This window comes from Fonsecaea monophora (genome assembly GCF_001642475.1).
Source record: "Fonsecaea monophora strain CBS 269.37 chromosome Unknown Scaff89, whole genome shotgun sequence".
Taxonomy (NCBI): Eukaryota; Fungi; Ascomycota; class Eurotiomycetes; order Chaetothyriales; family Herpotrichiellaceae; genus Fonsecaea; species Fonsecaea monophora.
The window spans coordinates 2166-24124 of record NW_019174020.1 but is presented as its reverse complement, the minus strand read 5'-3'; the positions used below and the strand labels follow the sequence as shown (position 1 = coordinate 24124).

The following is a 21959-nucleotide window of genomic DNA, read 5'->3' as shown; positions in this document are numbered from 1 at the left end:
GAAAGATCTTGTGGGCTTCAGCTACGCTATTCTTCTCTTGGGCACTCGACATCGCTTCGGGCGGATTTGGTCAGATCTACGGTTCGCGGAGATTGATGAAAAGGTGTTATGAACACGTCTGTGGGGAAGAGAATAACGATACAAGACCGAGGTCGTCCGGGCAAGCCGTGACTGATCAAACAGAGGCTGAATGCCCTATCGACGCTGGGATACTGACCTCTGGCTGCCCTGGCGTCACTCCAATGCCGGCCTGCAAGCATGGCTGCGCTCGGTTTGGGGGAAAAGTGAACAAGGCTAACTGTTGGAGTAGAGCGAGGACTGTGTGGTTCGAGGTAGCACTCACCTCCATCGACCTCCCTCTACGCCACTACAGCGGTAAGAGGGTGATACAAGGCGAGCTGAAGCGGTGGTCTGGCTGCTCGCTTCCCTTCTGCTTGTGAAATGAGAGAAGCCTGCCGTCAAGATTTCTTGTTAGTAAGCCAAGGGGATTCGGTACAGCACTCTCTCAGTCTCTTTCAATCGGATCACAAGCGCCTCGATATAGCCCTTTGCAGGCCCTCCCTCTGTTGTCCGAGAGAAGTCAGCAGGGTCATGACCCGGCGGCCTCCCAGCAGCAACCACGAAACCGTCTTCGAGTTGACATTGCTCCGTAGCTTTCTCGACAGCGAGCAAGTTCGCTAAGGCCACGCTGAGGCTCCAAAAGCTGGCAGGCCACGATAATGTCGGCCGATCCATTGGTTTCGCCTTTCGCTGGTTTCGCCTTTCGCAACCTCTCGGCCTTTGGCTACACCAAGGGCAGTGACTTTCAGAAGTCGACCGCTCCCCAGGCCCTGATGGATATGTTGCGAGGTCGAGGTCTCTTGGGCAACAAAGGTCGAGGCAATGGTTGGACGGAAACATCGTGCTTTCTAGGCACTGTATTAAACTCATTGAGCAACTATGCCAACGCCATAGGGTCGGGGCCTCCGCTGACGCATACACTTAGATCTATCAGCAGATTCCCGTCCAAATGATGGTAGAGCAAACCTACTGGGATCCGTCTCCTCTGGTCGCGTTCCAATCCTTGCTGTCCCCAGATTTCCAAGAGAGAACTCAGAAAGGTTCCGACGGTTAGACATGGCGCCGCGTTGACGGTCCGATTTACTATAATGCGAGCCATGCCAGAAGAAATCAATCCCGTCTCGATATTCTACGGACTTTCGAAGACGCGATGCAGCCGGGCGAAATGCTCGTCGTTCGTGGACCCCCTGGCCCCGGTTGTTCTACCTTTCTCAAGACCATTACCGGCGAGACGTACGGCTTCAATCTCGGTGAAGATTCTTACATCAACGACCAAGGCATAAGCTACAAACAGACGCATAACGATTTCCGGGGTGAGGCGATCTATACCGCAGAACATCGACGACGAACCGAGGGTTTTTCATACCCGTCGAAGAGGCGACTTCCATCCTTGATCTCATCGATCTCATCGAAAATGATTCTAAGCAACAATCATTGACACCGAGCATGTCCTTTCCAGGAGCAATTTCTTCCCTCCCCTCCGATTCTGCCTTGCACCTTGGATCGATGTGTCCATCACAGTACACCGACGTGGTTATGGGGTCGAAAACCAGCCTCTGCGCCTTCTTGACCGACACGTCGAGGGCGATCGAGTATAAGGCTCTCCTCACAATCTCGATCGGATAACGTGGTCACCTTCTCGGACAAGGCGTAGTTCGCGTGCCCGCCGCACTGCTCGTTGCACAACCCGTCCATCTTCACGCTCTACCGTGCGCGACGATGGTCACATTCACGATCGTCTACTCGTCGGTGTCCCAGTGAGGATGACGGTCAGAAACATCTACCTGTTGAAAACGACAACACGGGCAGAAGGATATACAAGTACGCGGTCGGAACGTGAACAACTACCAACGAGTTTGTCTGCAATTGAAATAGTGTCAACCTTTGCGGGAGTGCTGCAGGCGATACCGAAGCCCAGCCGCCTGAATCCCGAACCGGAGTGGCCAGCCCCTGCATAGTTCGACACAGCTACGCCGACAAGGCTAGACAAGACCGCTGTCCCGAGATTCTGAGATATGCCCTACAATATGAATACGGCAGGTCCCAGGTCCGTGACCAAAGCAATATTGGTGGCGATATTTGAAGATATTGGCCCTGGGGGGATCATCTTGCCGTCCGAAAATTTGGCAAACACTACAAGCTGCTGCTGATATATCACCAGGGTGAACCCTCATCTTTTGGACGACATGAAAGAGAGTCCAAGCATCGCCGTCTTAGCTCTCTTTGTGACAAATTGGGAGATACTGCTTTATCACGTACAACGAGAAGCCGTCTAGTGTTTCCTAAACATCTGTCCCTCTTTCTCCTCCAAAGGTTCCACGCCTCGCTATAGACAGGCCACCATCGCCTCCTTTCGCTCGCTTCTCTTCTCCTCTCGCTTGCTTCTCTTCTTCTTCTCTCTTCTCCTCTCACCCACTTCTCTTCTCCTCCTTTCTCAGACACTCGAACAGACGACATCCACCCAGATTAGCCACGAAAAATAAAGGTCGGGATATACCGTTCTAAAACGGACCCTCTTCGAATGTCTGCACAAGGCTAAACCACAAGTTCATTCACCTGTGCCGGGCTAGAGAGCTGACCTTCACCAAGATGTGCCGCTTCCCTATCATCCCCACGATGACCTCGGAACTCATGGTCAGAGACGTATGGTCAAACCTAGACAAGAAAATCAAATACAAGATGCCTATCAGCACGACCGCCGGCCCCACATTGCCAAGTTTGATCAAATGCACGCACGGGGCTCTGCGCACGGGCCACAACGTTCAGCTCCGACAGTTAAAGGCCCGTGCGCAGCCTCCTAGTTTGATCCCCCACATGGGCTTTGGCTGGTCAGTCGAAGAACGAGACCCATGGATTGTGCCTACCTTCTTCTTTGGGGTGACAGAAAGGCGCCCGCCTGTGCATAGACCAGACCTGCCTTTGATGGTGGAGTCTCCCAGCGGGTCCAAAAAACATGCGTTTGTGTTTGGACGTTGTCATTGGCGAGAACCGAAGCAGCAGCAGCAGCAGCGGCACCGTCGCCAACGCCATTACCAATGCGGCCGTTGCCTCTGTTCCATCTAGGGAGGACGCGGTGCACGTTAGGGGGCGGCCTTTGCAAGGGCAGAAGACGCCGCGAAACACTCGGCCTCGAATGGCGGATCGCTGCTGGCGCTGATTGAGGGCCTCGCCGGCGCAGACCTCGACAACGAACCTCCAGGCGATCAGGTCAAGGTTGACCTTTGCTAGAAGGTCAACAATGTCAGAAAGGAGGAAAATATTCAACAAAGCTGAAAGGGGTATATTAACGAAGCCGAAAGGGGTAACAAAGCCGAATGGAGTAATAATGCCGAAAGGAGTAATAAAGCCGAAAGGAGTTTAGTCAATGGCTCTGGCAAAACACCTAGACGGTACGAGAAATTGCGATTACGCACGCAATGACTAGGACGCGGCCATCATCATTGGACTCAACGGCGCCAGGATCCTGTCGAGATAGGGCCTCGATTCCGTGAGGGCCGGCAGCCAGGATTACAGCCTGACAAACACTAGGATTCTGTAAAGATGCGGAGGTCTTTGTGAGCGCAGATACCTTGTGATCTTGCGACCTTCAACGGACTAAACGGGCACGAGTGTTGACGCCACTCCATGCCAATGAATTGCCAGCTGCTGCGGAAATGGCCTGTAGGAGGCATTTCATTCAAATCACCACCCATCGGATGACTCGCTTGTCGACAAGGTCGACGGTTCCGTTCAACGTGAGTCTACTCAGCTTGGACAACGTCGACATGATTCACTACTCCTGGCACGGGGTTTCTTCTTCGTTGTAGGGCCGGCAGGGAATACCTTCTGGCACGGCTATGGTTCCTTCCCTTGGTCAGCTGTGACACCATCGCGGGCAGCTGATGCTTTTTTTAAAGTTGATGAGGCCAGTTATCTGAGCGTGGGCGTGGTATGGTCAAACCTGGAATGCTCTTATCTATCAAAACGGCGTCGTTTAACGGAGTGGCGTGGGTCTCACAAAACGCAGCGAGCCCGAGCCCGGGCATCGCTTGCCTTTTGACGGCAACAAGATTACCCCAGGATCAGGAATAGGAGGAACAAGGAATGACAGCTGTCAACTTCTGAAAGAACACGACGAGCGCTGAGGGGAGGCTATAGGGCAGAAAACCTGGTTACTCTGCTGGATGGAGTCTGCAACGCATCCATCCAGGGTGGTGATGAGCAAAGATATCTGTGTACCGAGCAATCACGGAAGGGACAGAAGGCAGAGAGTGTTTTGGCTGTTACGCTCCCATGTCCCCGGGAAATGGACTCCTTGGCCTGGCATCTGGCATCTTTGTTTCGGATTATCCCTTCGCCCGTCTCCGGGGTGAATTCATCGCTTTCACCACCAGGGAAACTGGTCATGAGCTCAAGGCCTTGGTGCGGTGCGATACTGGCGGAAAGATTCCTGAGTGAAATCACTCGAAGTCAGGTTTGATTCTGCAAGCCACATATGAGCGAGCTGTCAAGCAAAGCTGAGAAAAACTCCTCGGTGATCCCAGGACAATCGATTTCGGCTATATTTCATGGCGCACGCCACAGCATTATCGTTGGCCATGATACATCAGATTCAACGATCCCAAATGGCACAGTCTGACCGCGCACCCAGAGACAGCGACAGAGACCTCCTCACTTCAGCTTCATCGACTCCGAAATATGCCTTACTGCCGACATATATAATCACACGGCACCCTGGACGTTCTCATGCAACTCTGCCGGTACGAATATACTTCTACTCGAGCTATGGCTCCATCAAATGATAAACACTTGTGCAATGGGGTTCACGTCAACCACCGTCAACAGCAATACCTTCCCAGCGCCAAACACAAACATTCTCAGCGGGTCGGAAAACATGCAGACATTGTTGAGAGCCTGGGTACCACCATAGTCCACGATAAGGGGACCTATCCTTCCCAGAACGAGGCGAGCTTCGCCGCACGGCTTGCCAAACCAGACATGGCAAGGTGGTCTTGTAATCGCGCTGTTACAACCAGCCAAGACACAAGTCTACACTCCAGACTTTCAGTGGGTCAAAGACGAATGTTCTATGCTGGCTTATCTGGAGGAAGTCTATAGCCCTTTGTGAGCGAACCATTCGGGAGGTCTCGCGAGACCACGAGTGTATTCGATTCGATGGCTTTTCCATTGACCACCATCCAGCCAATATCTTCGGAAAGACTGTCAAAAGAAAGCAACGGATTGCCTACGAGACACTCCTTACCATGCTGGAGGCCAAACAGGCCAGTACTCGGTACTTTATATCAGTCAACTTTCTCGCTCGCTGCTCCGAGTGTCCACGAAACCCGACCACGAGACTATATATGAGTTGAGCTCGAGTCAACGGAATCATGATCCCATGGGCCGCCTTCCCTTCCGCAAGAGATAAGTAAGTGTCCATATCTTCTATTCAGCCCTCTCTCATATGTGACTGATTGTCGGCCGGCACTTAGTGGATGGACAACTATAATCCATTATTACCGCCGCTTGCTTGACTCTTTGGACGAGCCCCTGTTATCCGAGCTATCGACCAACACCTTCACCAGTGACGGTATTACAGAGATCATCTCGATCACTCACCTCTAGCGTTACAAGCAAGAGCTTATGAAACCCTCTCTGGCAGACCACTGATACCCTCGAGCTCGAGCCTTTGAAAAGAAAGAGTCGCCCGATGATCTGTTACAGACCGTCATCTACTATCCTTGCCGATTATGGATGGTCCTCGAAGCAGTACCCGATCTCGATCTCGACGATGATGATGCCCTTTCTCGACGTTACTCACTTGACTCAAATACTCTCGAGCGAGCAGGCGAGATACTCGCGAGGTACTTACTAGTGGAGCATCATCTCGGACCACGGCGGAAACTTGAGAATGAATGCGACTGCGATCCTGGTCAGAGAGGCAGGGAGGGCTCACTGCGTGATCGATCCCCTCGAAACGGAGAAATTTGACAAGGAGAGGAGGGCCAGCTACTACTTACTCCTCTCCTTCTCTGGAGACTATCCCTCTCTGGAGACTCTCCTTCTCTGGAAAAGGGACTTGGTGCGGCCAACCAGGTAGAGAGACATTGCCACTCTCTAATGGGCCTGTTTGTCCGTTCGTCGTGAATGGATTCCACCCCAGCTACACACACGACCAACTTCTGTCCAAAGGAAAGCTGCTTCCGGAGACTTAATTGCCATGGAGTTGTGCAAGTCTCAGGGGCGTGATCATCATCTTCTCGACTACGAAGACCGATGTCCGGATATGCCATTTTCCCCATTGTTACACAGACGGGTCGGTCAACGACAGGCTGACCTCTTCCTCTCTCGCCGCCAGCCACGGTCTCGCGGATCTAGGCTATAGGACAGCGTCCGGAGAGCCTCACATTTCACGCTTCCCGTCGAGAGGCCCTGTTGAAGGTGGATAGTGAGTGTTATCATTGCCCCCGGTCGTTGTCGCCTATTCTTGATTTCCAACTACCCGACTTGTTTGCCTCAACTTCTTCCCTCATTGCATCTGATCCCTTCTTGTTCAATGAGCGAGATTCCACGAAGCAAGTAAGGGCAAGCGAGGATGAGATCATCACCGCTGTCAAGGCCCTGGTCGATGGGGAGGAGACTTGGGAAGACGTTCATTGCATTTGTCACGCAGAAGCCTCGAGGCTGACAGACCAGACTACGAGTATTCTATCGATGAACGCGTGCGGTTCGGCCCCGATCGGGATCAGGGCACCTACCCTACGGCCTACCTACCAGCCTCGCATCTGTACGGTCGATGGCCGAGCGACATTCTTCGAGCTTGATCGCCAGAATATGCGGATAGAGACAGAAAGAGACAGAAAGAGACAGAGAGACAGAAAGAGACAGAGAGACAGAAAGAGACAGAGAGGGAGAGACTCGTACGTCCCGGTGACTTCCAGCAACCTCTCGCCATAGTCACCTCACGTTCAATCCTCCCGATCCGAGAATTCATCAGACCACCACCGTCGAATTGACTTCAGGTGTCCCACCGACATGAACGATGCACACACGACACGAAAGCGGTCAGAGACTGCGGCTGTAAGAGGGGGGTATTCTGTGAAAAGGTCGAGACAATGGCAGACTATATCATTACCGGCCGGCGCTGCCGGAACATCGACGGCGGCAGCTTGAAGAGAAGAGTCGGCGCCGGCCGTGGCTGACTAGACGGCAGCTTCGTCGATCGACGGATGGGACATGAAGAAGCGTCAGAAGCTCTACGATCAGAGACGTCGGGCACGAGATCGGGCCGTCTAGGAGCACTAATCCTCCTCACTATCAGAGATATAGATATCGGAGGACTTCCTATACGAATCGGACTTTATACACACTACGAAGCTGATGCCCGAGCGCGACCAGCTGGCCGAGAACCTGTTTGAAGAAGGGAGTCTCGTCTCCGTGACGAGGTTGGCATGATGATCATGGACGACTTGGTCCGACGAGCGACATTGCAGGACGGCCTTGGTCGTCGTTCAGCTTGAGCCACATGAGCAGCTGAACGGAGCCACGTATTGTAGACCAGACACGCATCTCCTTCTCCACCATTCTCTGGGGTAAGGGACACCAGCTGGAAGAGATATATCGCCACATCGAAATTGCCATCGGCCTATGTATGGGCAGCGCTCGGGTGCCCTCGTGCCAATTCCTGTCTGCCTCTGTCCGATGTGCCGTCAACATCCTCTCGGACTTGTCCAGCGCGGCTCATTCAAGGGAAGACGTCAAAGACGCACTACCAAGGGCTCAATAGCTCTTTTGACGAATGCGACGGTTACTATCAACCACGCAGGAGGTACGTGGCCGGTTGACCGACATCATATCCAGCCCTGCTATCTTTGAGGACAACAGGCACGACTCGGCAGCATGGTGGACGCATATCTACCGCTGTCGAATGGCCACCGCCCCCAACAATGGCCGTTTTCACGAATTCTATTTCGTACATTTTCAATGGCCTGACACCCAGGGGTCCTGGAGACGGTACGCCGCTGAACACCTACGACCTAATGGAGGGTTGGGCCCGCTGCCGCTAAAGTGTCACATCGCTCATTTTCGCCATCGGCACAACCTCTTTCGGCCTACGAGCGACCGGAGCACCTGTTGCGGGACGTCAGAGACATGTTTGGCAAGAAAGGCGGCGCGGGGGATGTGGTCAAAGGGAAGAGCCGTTATTGACGAGCTTTCTTTACCGGAGAAATCACTAAAAGGGAGGTTGAAGGGATGTCTACTGCATTCCCTTGTGCCAGGCTTCTGTCTTGAATGTCTCGGTGACGAAAAGGTGCTGACCCAGAAGATCGATTTCGCCAGTACACGAACGTAACCGAATGGAAAAAGGCATGTCCTTTACCACCTGGGCCTTCGCGACCACGATCGGTGGCATTCCCGCCATCCGCGCTGCCAGACGATCGATCCATTCCTTCGTCGCGTTGGTGGCTTTGTTTTGTAACCGCTCCAGACTGCGGTGGCTTCGCGGTGTATCGTTTCCTAAGGCCCAGGCCCAATGCAAGCTCTCCCCAGCTGGAATAATGGTGTCCCGATCAACGCAACGCCGGCATTCATATTTGCTGCACCTTTATTGAAGCCTTCACTCCCGGAAACGAAACTTCTTATTTCATTTCCCAAGGGACTTCCTAGCGTTGCGTTCGCATCTGGACTTGACGACTTTACCATCTCGATTTCCGGTGAGTCGAGGCTCTTCGAGATTATCTACCTAATACGGTAAATACCGCACGAGTGCTGGCATCATCGGCCGCGATCCCGCTACGGCCAGTCATTATACTTGCAGCATCGGACATTACAGATCCGTATTATCTACCGTTGTCATTATGAAGGTGTGTTACTGTTTTGAGCTTTGGAATGAAGCCTACAGACAGCAGGGACGATTCGGGCGAAGTTACATTTATGTGCCCGGATGGAGCCGATCGTTGGTTGATCTCCTAGCCCGTGTTGAGTAGCTCTGCGGAAGGAACTTGGGGGGACTGGAAGTGGAAGTTCGATCGACTCGACAGACAACGTGGATCAACAACTCTTCCACCATTTCGCTGACATTCAGAAGATACCGTTCAGTGTCGCCGAGAGAGGGCAGGTGGCACGATACCAAACCTCGAGATAACGTCGAGAGAACCGCGTGCGAAGACACCAGCACCGCGGCACTTGGGGTTGCCCGGGCTCAGGCTGTCGTCCAGCCCCGCGAGCAGGGACGTGGCGCAGCCCTGGTCGACGCTCTTGAACCTGGACTTGAATTTCTCAACGATGGCCGCGAGCGTCTCGGGCTCGTAGTGGCCTGGGCTGAGTTCGGTCATGATGGCGCCCGGGTGCAGGGCGAAGCTCAGAATGCCTTGTTTCCTCGTACAGTCGCGCGGTGAGGCCGAGGGCGAACAGCACGTCGGCAGACTTGGATTGGCCGTACGCCACCCACGGTGAAGTTGGAGGTCTCGCTGGGATCGACGAGTCGGCCGGTCGCGGTCAACGCCGCATTGTCGGGCTGCTCGGCCTCGAGCAGGCCCAGCCCCGTCAGAATTCCGTCCCCCCTGGGTGCCTGGTATGTTGCGAAGGATAGGACACAGCTCCGGCCAAGGGAGGGAGGTGGCTTCGTCAATCACATGTCACGCTCTATGAAACGACGGCAGCTTGGGGGTCATAATACCCGAAAACCTCATGCTATATTCAAGGCCCAGGATCGCGAAAGTGAACCGAACCCCCAAAAATCACCCGAGTGGAAGCACTTGACGGCCATGATCAAACATCATCACCATGGGCGACGAATCTTTTGAGATGGGAACAGCTGTGTCTGCCACTGGCACTGCCGGTCGACGGGTGTTTCATGTGACTGGACAACTGGATTCGAGGAGAACAAAGACTTTTGATCCTATGGATTTATTTCGGATTCTAATACAGTGCAACGTAAGCGCTCGCTTGCATGGAGATTATGATGTGGCAGAGGAACGACGGAGATGAGGTGGGTACGGTACGCCTACGGCGGGATACGAAGGGATCACCGTTTCGGATGATCGTGCTCTTCAGCAGGCGGCGCGGCCGGCCATGGCGAGCCTACAGTACTATTCTACTGAAGGCGCACGTCCGATCAACGAACCTCAGATGTCACTCTCCAAGGAGGAATACCTCCAGAGAAGAGAGTGAAGGATTTCATCGGTGACGAGACCCCCCACCGAGATTATTGACATCTCCAAATGGTTCAATCTACGGGATTTGTTACAGTCAAATACTCCAGGGGAAACGTGTGAGTCCAGCTTCAAAAAGAGCTGATTCCCCCTGGATCTCGATAACTGTTGATTGACAATTTCACAAACAGGTTCTGTCTCGGAGACGCAGTCCACCGTCACCCTCCAAAGACGAGCCTCCAAAGACGAGCCTCCAAAGACGAGCTTCCAAAAACGACCCAAGATCGTAGGGGTTGACCTTCCCCCAAGACTCCTCCACCACGAGCACACCATCACTATCACATGCGTTCGCACTGAGAGAGATGTCCTCCTAGAAGCTGAAAGGGGTCTTGAACTGAGAAGGCAGCCTGGTGTCTGTCGGTTAAGAGTGCCATGGGATTCTCGGACATCTGAGATACACGCGCGCAATAGATGCCAAGGGGATAAAAAAAGAGCATAAGATGCTCGAGCATTGGAAGAGCTGGAAAGATGAAAAAGTGACAGACGGCTCGTCCGAGAAAACAAGTTCCACGAGACCGGTATTCGACCGCCAGCGAGAGAGGTCGAGAGGCAAGCCAACACAACATAACCATTGAGGTTCCCCCTTTACCGGCAGATTGGTGGACGGGAGAGGAGAAGGACACTTGTTCTCCTGTCACGGACGATGCCGCCTATTTCGACCCCAGCCGTCAACAACGGAAAGGCCACTAAGTCACAGGGTCATCCGCCCAGCAAGCGACCCAGAGGGAGACCTAGAGGGAGATCCAGAGGGAGTCCCAGAGGGAGGTTCAGAGGGAGACCTAGAGACCTAGAGAGAGACCCAGAGGAACACCTAGAGGGAGATTCAGAGGGACACCCAGAGAGAGACTACAGCACCCCGACAGTCTCTCCCTCCGTCGGCTACCATCACTCAAGTCCGACATGGTCCTATGAACCTGCGAGTATCGACCCTCTACGAACGCGCCCACGGGACGACTCTACAAGTGTCACGGATGAGCTGACCCCGGGGGATTCGCAAACGGAAGATTTCCAGTAACGATTGCTATCTTCGGACGAGATGCGTCGGAGTCCGTTCCACTGTCTACCCATGATGACTCTTCGCCCACCTGTTCCTCACAGCCTCCACAAGAAGCTTCGCTTCTCACACACACACACACACACACACAAGTCCAACAATCTTTCCTCCGCTTCTGTCGATTGTCGACCACACCGACGTTCATGTTCCGGCCGAGCATGAGCGAGAGTAACGGTCACCCCCCCAGCTGGGACCCCATGTCTTGGAGTCGCGGGCCGCGCGCCTCAGGCACTCGATCCCTCCTCATTCACGCAGATTCCCTCCTGATTCATGCAGGTTCCCTCCTCATTCATGCAGCTTGCCGCTCTGCCGAGTTCCTCGAATCGAGTAAACACGTCGTCCCAAGTCTCCTCCAACTCGGCTACAAGACCGCATTGTCTGCCATTCTTTGGATTTTCAAAGCGGACATATTTATTCAGCCCAGGAAAAGAAATCTTCACCTCCGAATCGTTGAAAATGTGTTCCTTATGCCAATACCGGTAAGCCACACCCAGGACCGCCCCCAGTTTTGAACCCTTAACCCGCATTTTGACGTATCGCACCTGACCCGGCGCCGTACCGGCGAACTCACTCCACTCGTCGTACACCCGCCTACCGATGAACTCGAGCTCCCCGCGTCCGAATCCCAGAAGCACATTCAGGAAAAACACCGTCGACGACAATTCTGGCTTCAACTCTCCGAGACCGCCCAGTCGCTCCAGTTCCAAGTCGCCGAGTCTGCCGACCAGCTCCCTCAGGCCCGGGTATTCGTTGTCCAACTTCTTCTTATTGAGCAAGAGCGACACCATAAACGCCAATTCCAAACCGCTCATCGGGCACCATGGGAACTCGGACGGGTCCTTTGGATCCTCGAATGACGGTTGACAGGCGTGTTTTGACAAGGTGCTGGTCAAATGGGCGTCCAGGGTCATCGTACGCAGTTTTCCATCGTCTGCCACGTAGAAGTTCACCATCGGCACCGGGTCAGAGGCACCGCCGGGCTTTGCTGCCTTGTAGGTGGCAACCGTGACACCTGGAATCCATTCTGCAAGAGGGAGGATGGGTGTATCGTTCGACGAGGTGGAGGACTCTGCCTTCTGGTCCGTGGGGGCAGATGTTTGGTCCTTGGTGACAGTTGCCTGGTCCGTGGGGACAGCTGTCTGGTCCGTGGGAACAGATGCCATGTCAAAAGGCCGAGGAGGGGGGGAAGTGGGAGTGATTAGAGGTTCGAAGTACCGAGTGTGGTGGAACGACACAGAGAGGGAGACAGAGACAGAGACAGAGAGAGAGAGACAGAGAGAGATGGAGAGAGAGGAAAAAAAGGGGCAGGGTAAAAAGAGGGAGTTATTAAAGAACAACCGACGTGTCGGTGGTGGCCATACGCCCTACGGAAAAAAGGAGGAGGTTCAACCTTGAGGCAAGGAGTTACAGGGACTCTCTCCCTGCGCCCTCTGTCGAAAGAGGCGGGAATTCCTGTCTTGAGGCAAGAAGATGAGAACAAGGGGTCCACAAGGACTCTCTCCCTGCGCCCTCTGTCGAAAGAATGCGGGAATCTCTCTCTTGAGGCAAGGGCTCACAAAGACTCTCCCTGCGCCCCTTGACAACAGAAGCGGGAATTTCTCTCTTGAGGCAAGGAGTTGAGAGCAAGGGGTCACAAGAACTTTCTCCCTGCGCCCTGTTTCGAAAGAATGCGGGAATTTCTATCTTGAGGCAAGGGTTCACATGGACTCTGCCTGCGCCCTCTGTCGAAAGAATGCGGGAATTACTCTCTTCAGGCAAGGAGTTGAGGGCAAGGGGTCACAAGGATTCTCTCTACACCGCCCATCGTGGGCCAGAATCATGTCGGTCTGCAACTTGTGCCACCATCCTTTACGACTGGCAGGTTACACGACAGACCTGCCAAGTCCCTAGGTCATTTTCGATGACTCACAACCTCAACTGGCCTGTCCCCTGCAGACCCTTGCATTCCCAATCACAACTGAACTGCGGTGAGGCTCTCAGCCAGAGGCATCAACTCGTCCGGCGGTGGGCATGGCGTTGGGTACCACGGCTGTCCCACAGCAATAACAACACAACCATGGAGTAACTTGATCAGATTCAGTGGATTCATCGTCCTGACGGCCAATTGTCTTGTTGTGTGTGTGTGTCTTCTGATCGACGGTCCTTGTCTTGCCAAAGGGCCAAAGAAAAGGGGGCTGTCAAACACTAGTGTCGGAGATACCAACCACTCAGGCAACCAGCAGCTAGGAATGTCATCCCTCACAGTGTTGGAATGTATTGGCAATTCCACCGATCAGGTAGCTAGGAGGAATGTCAGCCATCCCTTGCAGTGTGAGAATGTATTGGCACATTCGGCGAATCAAGCAGCCAGGAGTCAGGAATGTCAGCCATCCCTTACAGTGAGAAAATTTAATGGCACATTCCACGAATCAAGCACCCAGGAGTCAGGAATGTCAGCCATCCCTTGCAGTGTGAGAATGTATTGGCACATTCCACCGACCACGTTTCAGCCTGTAGGGACGGCTCTCCCTTCTTTTGCACTAAAATCCGGCAACAACCGGGGCTTGGCTCGGGCTTCGACTGTTCTGGCCCTCCCTCCCTCACTGTTCAGGCCCCCCGCCCGATTGTCAGATACCACCTGATGTGTCGATCTTTTCTCCATTCGTGATCTTGGGCTGCAAGGACCTTTTTACAAACCCCTTGTGAGTTATTGATTTACACCAAAGGTCCGCTGATCTTGTGCGCCCGATGGCGGTGATTGCCTCGTCTAACCGCCCATGGTTGTTGGCTGGGCCAATCAATGTACTGTACGAGGTATTCGAAACGGAGTCTTGATTCATTGGCTCTCTCTCCCCCTTGGGCACCCCAGTCATTTCGGTGTTCAAGTGCTACCTTGGTGCCCAAATGCCATTTCGGGCTTCAAGTGCCACCTCGGGATTCAAATGTCATCACATGTGTTCAATAGTATCACATTTTGGCCCCCCACCCCTTTCTGTGCCTCCTTTGGGCCCTGCCTTGGGTGTTGTCCAAATGCCATTTTACGTAAAGCAACGTTTCATACCTGACATGATCCAACCAACCGGGGCAACGCGAACCGCCATCACCATGATGTGTTGGCAACCGCCCCAGGATCAGTGGCCCAACAGGCGTCGGCGGCGTTGAAGCCCGATTTCAGGATACGAATGGCTGGCTTAGTGAGTGCCACTGTTGGCGAATGGGCACCCAGCTGGGCACCCAGGGGGGGAACACACTATTATTAGGGTATTCTGCCCGGATTTCCTCCCACAACCACCACCAACCCACCACCTTTCTACTTCAATTACTCTACCACCATGGTTGCAAATCGTCCAGTAACACCTAGAGAGGAAGAGGAGGCCTCAGGGAACGCTCAGAACCCAACAGCAGTTAAAGAAAAGGTGCGGACGTTGACACAATTCTGCCAGCAAAAGGGCCTCGATGTTAGTCAACAGGATATCTTCAGGTTCTGCAACGTTCCTCCACGTACTGGATATCGCTATATTGCAGCATCTCAAGAGCCTCGAAGGCATCATAACTCGCCCTATCAGACAGAGAATCGTGGCAGAAGACCTCTCCTAAGTAATGGCGACTTTGAAGCTATCGAAGATTGGATACTACAGGGCGGATTTTACCACCGCGTGTGCGCTGGGCTTGAGGTCCTCCAGGAGGTCTTTCCAGATCGCGACCAGATATCTAAGCGAACTATTCAGAGGGCCTTTCAATCGCGAGGTTATTACAAATGCATTGCCTGCCAGAAACCTTTTCTAACGGCTAAATCGATCAAAGAACGCCGCGAATATCTAGCCATTCGAAGGCACTGGCCACGAAGCAGATGGCGCCATATACGCTTTTCAGACGAATGTCATTTTGGTCGCGGCCCACAGCGTAAATTACGCATTATTCGAAGGCCAGGGGAACGCTACCATCGCGATTGTATACAGAAGACGCCTAACGAGAAAACCGCGAAGCACAAGAACGAGAAACGCTGGCATATCTGGGCCGCCGTTGGCTACAATTTCAAGTCTAGATTGATCTTCTACGAGACCAGTTCGTCAAACGGCAAGATGACTAGCGTTGTCTATATCGATCAAGTACTTAACGAGGTAAAGCGATGGATCGAGAACGGCGAGGATTTCATCCTAGAGGAGGATCAAGATTCAGCTCACGGAGTAGGTGAGGATTCTTCTGTACGGCGATACAAGGAACAGATCGGTCTTAACTACTTCTTCAACGCCTCAGGATCGCCAGATCTATCGCCAATAGAGAATATCTGGAGAGTTCAGAAACAGAAGATTAAGCAGATCGATCATTTCGACGACGATAGCCTCGTTCAGGCTATCAATCAAGCGTGGGAGGACATTCCACAGGAGACAATTAACAGGTATATAGATAGCATGGTTGATCGAATGGCTAGCCTAGCGCTTAGGGGCGGCGATGTCACGGGATACTAGGCACAAGGTTTGTTTCTAGGTTATGTTTTGTACGGTATAGATCACTGGTAATAGGTGGTGGTTAGGGATGGTTGTCGCGGACGCATGTTAATCGCAATTAGGTAGGGTAGTGTGGGTGCGCAGTTAGCTGTGCCACTTTTTTTTGTCACCCGGCTCGCCGGGTGCTGGCTTGATTAGTAAGCTATGGATTTAGGAGTTGCCAGAGATGGAAATTATTCGGCTAATTATCCCAACAGGGTTAGGGCGATAAGCGAAACTAAACGACCACTCAGAGATGGCACAGTTCCAACGCCAATTCGCATCGGATGGATTAATCGCGGTCGATCGAGTACATGAACCATTTGCTGGTCAAGAGAGACTGTATACCTATGTGCCTCCTGCGGTACCCCGGCGGCGATGACTTCAATCCCACAGCCAACGAGACTCTCTCAAAGACGAAAACCGTCGTCGTTATATTTGTCTTCGCCACAGCCGGACTGTTGGCGTCTGGGCCGTGGTGAAGCCCTGGATCGATCGAGCGAGTGAGGGAAAGAAACACGTTTGTGCCGCTACTGTGCAGCACGACCGAGGAACAGGCGGGTCGCGACACTATATTTCTACTTAGTCCACGAGGGCAAAGAAATTCCCAGAGGGATTCCTCGCGCCGGTGGTGGCCTCGGGGTCGACATAAGAGGAGGAGGAGAACCGGGTGAAGAGGACGACGATCTTGCTGGTGAGAGTGGACAACGCGATCCTGTCGGTCGGACAAGTTTGAGGTGTGGAGAGACTCGATCAGCACGCCGGGGCAGCGCGATCTAAGTTCCACTCGGTACAATCCCCTTCTTTCCCACCTTGACTGATGTCATATCAAGACCCATCACTGACCACTTCTCTCCATTATGTGTGGATATATTACAGTTCAGCTCAGCCGCCTGCCTACCCGTCCCTCGAGGCCTTTATCGTCTCGAGTCGGTGACCCACGCCTCCCTTGCCGACCGTCGAGACCCTCTCGACCAGGCGGCCTACACGTGCGATCAGATCTTCTGACGCCGGAACCGTTCGCCTACGACATCGTCAGCGACCATATGCGCGTCCATGGCTTCGTTTATCGAGATCGACGTTGACGTCTCTCAAAGGTCTAGATCGACACCCCTCTACTCCGAGTTCAGTCAACACGGCCACCTTCTGGGTCGACCTCGGGAGCCCGGAGTGTCAGCGAGATAGATACAACGGCAGGTATGAGGTCCTGGGGTATATTCTATTCTTATTCTGGAAAACATGCTTCAAATGGCTGAGATTGTCGGTCGTTCGGACAGCAATTGATTGGGGCGATGAACAGGCTGTGGACACAGAGTCAACGTCGACGTCGGGGTATCTATTCACGCTGGCCAATGGGCCAATTCCGCAGTTTTCCAGATACATACGGTAACACATCCCCGAGTTCGGGTCCGTGATGGCCTCTCTTCGTACCCAAAACATGGATGCAATCAATCAATCGATAAATTAATCATGTGGCTCCTGCGTACGACCCTGCTACCTCATCATACCCGACCGTGAATGTCGCCGTTGCGGAGAAAGATACAACACAATGGTGAGAGACTGCACCAGCAACAGACCTCTCTCCCAGCCAGAACAAGATGTACTCCGACGGATGGTGAGGGAACACGCCTAGAGATATCAAGCGGGTAGAGAGCTCAGTCCGGAACTACAACACAAGACATTGACATCCCAGCTACTGGAGTAAATTCTACCCGTCTGGGAGCTTGACTCACAGAATGCCTCATACGATGGGATACTCGGAAGATAGAACAACGGGAATCACCGACGACGAATGGGGAGAAGTCGAAGCAATATATACCCCGGCCAACGATGCAGAATTCAATCAATCAGTTGGACAAGACCAAAGGCTCTAGCTGAACACAGCTGTATGCAGTAAGAGAAAACTTAAGGCTGGTGATTGATTGCCTTGGCTCGCCTCATGTGCCAGGGCCTGCTTCGTGTTGCTCAGCTGCGCATAGATAGCTCACCGAGTTACAAACCGCCCCTCGGGCCCCTCGGTTGGGACCTACTGCATATATGCATCAGAGTGCCACCCACAACCCGGTCCGAGGCCCATTTTGACCCTCGAAAAGGCCAGCCTCCAAGCCGAGCGTTTCAGAACAGCCAGTATCGCGGTTCTCTTCTCGAGCCGTAAAGGACCATTGAAATGAGGGCATATATCGTCGCCAGTAACGACCATCGGGGCTCTATCTTAGATACCTCACATCGTCTTCTGTCGGCTGGATCTCTCTGCTCATGAGGGCCCCTCCAAAGACCGGATACCTTATCCATTTTCTCGCATACACTGACAAACTCTCCATGTCGTGGCCACGGCCCATGTATGATTTTCGTTTCCTTCCGAGATACCTCACAGCATTCATTCTGCGGCCGCACGGTGCAAGGCGCTCGGTGCCAGCCACGGGCCAACACAACATTCCATACGAGTCTTGCCTCTCGAAAAGACAAGAAGACAAGAAGACAAGAAGACAACATGACAAGAACATGAATGCCAGCTGGCACTCCCCATCCCCTTTCGAAATGCTGCCCCCCTCACTCGACAGAAGCAGCATGTTTCATACACGAACGATGGAATCTCTCCTACGATCCTCAAGTCCGTCACGCCACGCCATCTCAGTTTCGCCGCATACCTCCCTCGCTGCGTCCCTCCCTTGCTGCATAAATCCCTCGCTGCATACCTCCCTTACTGCCGACCTCCCTCCTTGCATACCTCCCTCCTTGCGTCCCTCCCTCGCCGCATACGTCCTGCGCTGCATACCTCCCTGGCTGCATACCTCCCTCGCTGCATACCTCCCTCCTTGCGTCCGGAGTGTCATGGGTCCAGGCCTGGATTAGGAGAATGCAATCCCTGCTCCGTCCAACATTAGCCTGGGAACCTCTTTGGAGACAAGAACACAAGACAGATGGGCACAAGACACAGTGGGCTGAAGACTTGGAATGATTCGATGCTGGCTGGCAGACTGGCTGGCTGATCTCACCTCCGTCACACAGGACGCTCTGCCCGGTAATGTTCCTCGCCTTGTTGCTGACCAGGAAACTGACCAAGTTGGCGATATCTGCGGGTTCCTAGATCGCCGGTACGGAATGATGGTTATACTCAGTCAGCCATATGTTCCAAATGTCTTTTTGGGCAAGAAACAAGTCGGACAGAAGAGGAGGCATTCTTCAGGGAACAAGTCGAAGAGAAAAGGAGGCATCTCTCCAAGAGAACAAATCCAAGGGAAGAGGAGGCATCTTTCCGCAAACAAGTCAAACAGAAAAGAAAGCATCTTTCCAAGAGAACAAGGAGGCATCTTCCGGACACAAGTCAAACAGAAGAGGAGACATCTCTCCAAGAACAAGTCAAGCAGAAGAGGAGGTATCTTTATGGGAACATGTCGAAGAGAACAAGGAGGCATCTCTCCAAGAGAACAAGGAGGCATCCCTCCAAGAGAACAAGGAGGCAACTTTCTGGGAACAAGTCAAACAAAAGAGGAGGCATCTCTCAAAGAGAACAAACAAGGGTCCCCGAGAAAGACTTGACCTCCCACATACCTGTGCGCGCTTGAGTGCCGTACGAGACTCGATCGATCTCTTGAACGCCACCCCGGGCTCGAGGCCTTCGCGTTCCGCAATGCTGGCATCGATCTGCTTCCACATCTAAACAAAACAATGAGGTCAGTTAAGACCTTTTTCTGCACAGACCAGCTCGGAAAGTCAGTTCTCACATCTGTATCGACAGGGCCTGGGCAATATGCTGTTTTGACGGAGAGCATTGGTTAGCAAAACGGTCAAGGCTGAGAGAGCCGTGGTCTGGTCTAACGCACCGTTCACCTGTTGGGTATGGATTGTAAGTGGTCAGTCTCCCATTGTCTTGCTTTGTTTTCGTGGAAGCGGCACCGACTCACGTTGATGTCGTATTTGGCAAACTCCAGTGCGGCAGACTGCGTCAGTCCCCGGACAGCCCACTTGCTCGTCGAGTATGCAACGCTGTGACCTGAGGTCTGGGGTGCCAGAAGACCGAGTCAGCAGGGTTTGGTTGTCCCCTTTTGATGATACCAGACACAGGGTGTGATTGTCCCCTTTTATAACCGCAGAGACAGGGACTGACAACAGCAGACACAGGGTCCCTCTCACCGGTCGATAACCCGCCGTTGAACAAGCTGCCACCATCTTTCCACCTTTTCCTTGTTTGATCATCTGCTTGGCTGTACAGGATTCAGCACTCTGTCCGACAGTCTCAAAGACCAAGAAACATCCTTTCGTTCTCGACTCGAAAGGACTTTGTCGTCTCTCCCAAGACCGAGAAACCTTCCATTTTGAATCGGAAGGAGGATCAATCCTTGACTCTGTCGTCTCTCCAAGACCAAGAATCTTCCATTTCGACTCGGAAGGAGAATCAATCTTACCGGCTGCTCGATAGCACAAGAAGACTCCTCTCACGTTGATCTGGCCCGCCGTGCGTGGTTAGAGGGGAGACTTGAGCAAAACCAGATGCAAGGGGGTAGGGGGACACAAGGCTGTCAAGGGGGACGCAAGGGTGTAGGAGGAGACAAGGGTATAGGAGGACGCAAGGCGGTAGGGGTACACAAGACGGTAAGGTGGCACAAGACAGTATGGGGAAACAAGGGATAGGAGGACACAAGGGATAGGACGCAAGGGATAGGACACAAGGGCATAGGAGGACACAAGGCTGTCAGGGGCTGTGCTGCTACTCACCGATTGAACCCTGTCCCATTCCGCCACACTGACTTCCATGATCGACTTTGGCACCAGCACCCCGGCATTGGCGACCATGACCTGAAAAGAATCAGAGTCCAAAACAGCGATCGGGGACAGGGTGTGAGACCGACATTCAGCTCGCCAAACTCAGACACCACGTCGGCCACCATCTTCTCGACCTGGTCTTCGTTGCTGACATCGGCGACAAACGTGGATGTTTTGCGTCCTGCAGGCAGCCATATCCGGGTCAGTTATGGACGTGTCCAGTGCTGGGGCATGCTCATATGCTCACCCTTTTGCTCAATCTCGGCCTTGACGGCTTGAAGGTGCGGAAGCTGAGCCTCGACGTCGTTCAACTGTGGATGGGAAGAAGAATGTCAGCATCGGGAGGGGAATATGGTGCCGATCAAGGGAGAGAAGAGGGGGTAATGGTCGGGGATGCAATCTGTCTCCCCCCATCTCTTTCCCACTTCAGCATGGGGAATGAGATATGGGGATGATCAAAGGGGCGTAGAGGAAGGGGATGCAACGAAGCTGTCTCCGTCTCTCTCTCTCTCCATGTCTCTCTGCTTCGCTCTCTCTTCTTCTCTCTCTCTCTCTCAGTCTCTCCCTCTCTCTCGGTCTCTCTCTCGGTCTCTCTCGGTCTCTCTCTTTCAGTCTCTCCCCCCCTCACCCCCTTCTCTCTCCGTCGCTCGTTCTCTCTCTCTCGGTCTCTCTCTCTCTCGGTCTCACTGTCTCTCTCCCCTTCTCTCTCCCTCGGTGTGTGTGTGTGTGTGTGTGTGTACGCGCGTGTTATCTCTGACTCTGACTCACAGCAACATCCATGCCATCATCAGCGAGTTGCAAGGCAATTGCTCGCCCGATTCCTCTCGACGACCCGGTAACGATTGCGACGACCATTGCTGCTATCGACAGTGCCTATTCCTTGGCTTTTTGCTTTTGTTTGTTGTTAGGGCTTGTGTTAGCGCGGCCAAGAAATGATCAAGAGGTTTCTGTCTACTGAGGGGAAAGGAGCCAGTCTCCTCATTGATATATCTATATCTTCAGCCTCGCGTGCGGAGCCGTCGGGTATTCGGGTATTCGGTAAATTCGCACAACCGCAAATGCGGGGGAACTCAAGGCCACCCTCACACCATACGACCATGGGATTAGTGCACTCCATATCCATGCAGATACCAACGGATTTCTCCAACTGAGGAGACTCTTCTCCAAGACGGGCGGAAATGCGGAAGGGACGGGAAGGGAAGATGGAATACGCGATCAGTCGTCACCACACGACTCCACAGATGTCTCCAATGCTTCTTTCGGTAAAGCATGCCATACATATGGAGAGTATCTCAGTGTCGGAGGATCAAAACGATAGGGAATGCTCTCTGGACGGCAAGTCCGACAGCAGGTACTACAAACAACGAGTTCGCTTGACGTTCGGGTAGCATCTAACATATCACCACCAAATTTAGCTGGCGT

General features: G+C 53.2%; 5 protein-coding genes across 5 annotated transcripts; 3 read left to right on the top strand and 2 right to left on the bottom strand.

Annotated features, from left to right (window-relative positions):
- Positions 1-719: 719 nt before the first annotated feature.
- Positions 720-1686, top strand: AYO21_09256 (hypothetical protein; the record flags this gene model as incomplete). The annotated part of the gene is made up of 4 exons (XM_022659194.1): positions 720-917; positions 986-1109; positions 1206-1373; positions 1436-1686. 4 exons carry the CDS (start codon positions 720-722, stop codon positions 1684-1686), a joined length of 741 nt encoding a protein of 246 aa, XP_022508477.1.
- Positions 1687-2676: 990 nt separating this feature from the next.
- Positions 2677-3288, top strand: AYO21_09255 (hypothetical protein; the record flags this gene model as incomplete). The annotated part of the gene is made up of 2 exons (XM_022659193.1): positions 2677-2937; positions 3145-3288. 2 exons carry the CDS (start codon positions 2677-2679, stop codon positions 3286-3288), a joined length of 405 nt encoding a protein of 134 aa, XP_022508476.1.
- A 5846-nt stretch (positions 3289-9134) lies between these two features.
- Positions 9135-12470, bottom strand: AYO21_09254 (hypothetical protein; the record flags this gene model as incomplete). The annotated part of the gene is made up of 3 exons (XM_022659192.1): positions 9135-9409; positions 9487-9602; positions 11785-12470. The coding sequence occupies 3 exons, from the start codon at positions 12468-12470 to the stop codon at positions 9135-9137; spliced, it is 1077 nt and encodes a 358-aa protein (XP_022508475.1).
- Positions 12471-14618: 2148 nt separating this feature from the next.
- On the top strand, positions 14619-15755 carry AYO21_09253 (hsp7-like protein; the record flags this gene model as incomplete). Its single annotated transcript, XM_022659191.1, has 1 exon — positions 14619-15755. One exon carries the CDS (start codon positions 14619-14621, stop codon positions 15753-15755), a length of 1137 nt encoding a protein of 378 aa, XP_022508474.1.
- Positions 15756-16355: 600 nt separating this feature from the next.
- On the bottom strand, positions 16356-21392 carry AYO21_09252 (hypothetical protein; the record flags this gene model as incomplete). Its single annotated transcript, XM_022659190.1, has 9 exons — positions 16356-16488; positions 16675-16756; positions 18770-18857; positions 19326-19430; positions 19679-19774; positions 20490-20570; positions 20624-20718; positions 20785-20848; positions 21306-21392. The coding sequence occupies 9 exons, from the start codon at positions 21390-21392 to the stop codon at positions 16356-16358; spliced, it is 831 nt and encodes a 276-aa protein (XP_022508473.1).
- Positions 21393-21959: the final 567 nt, after the last annotated feature.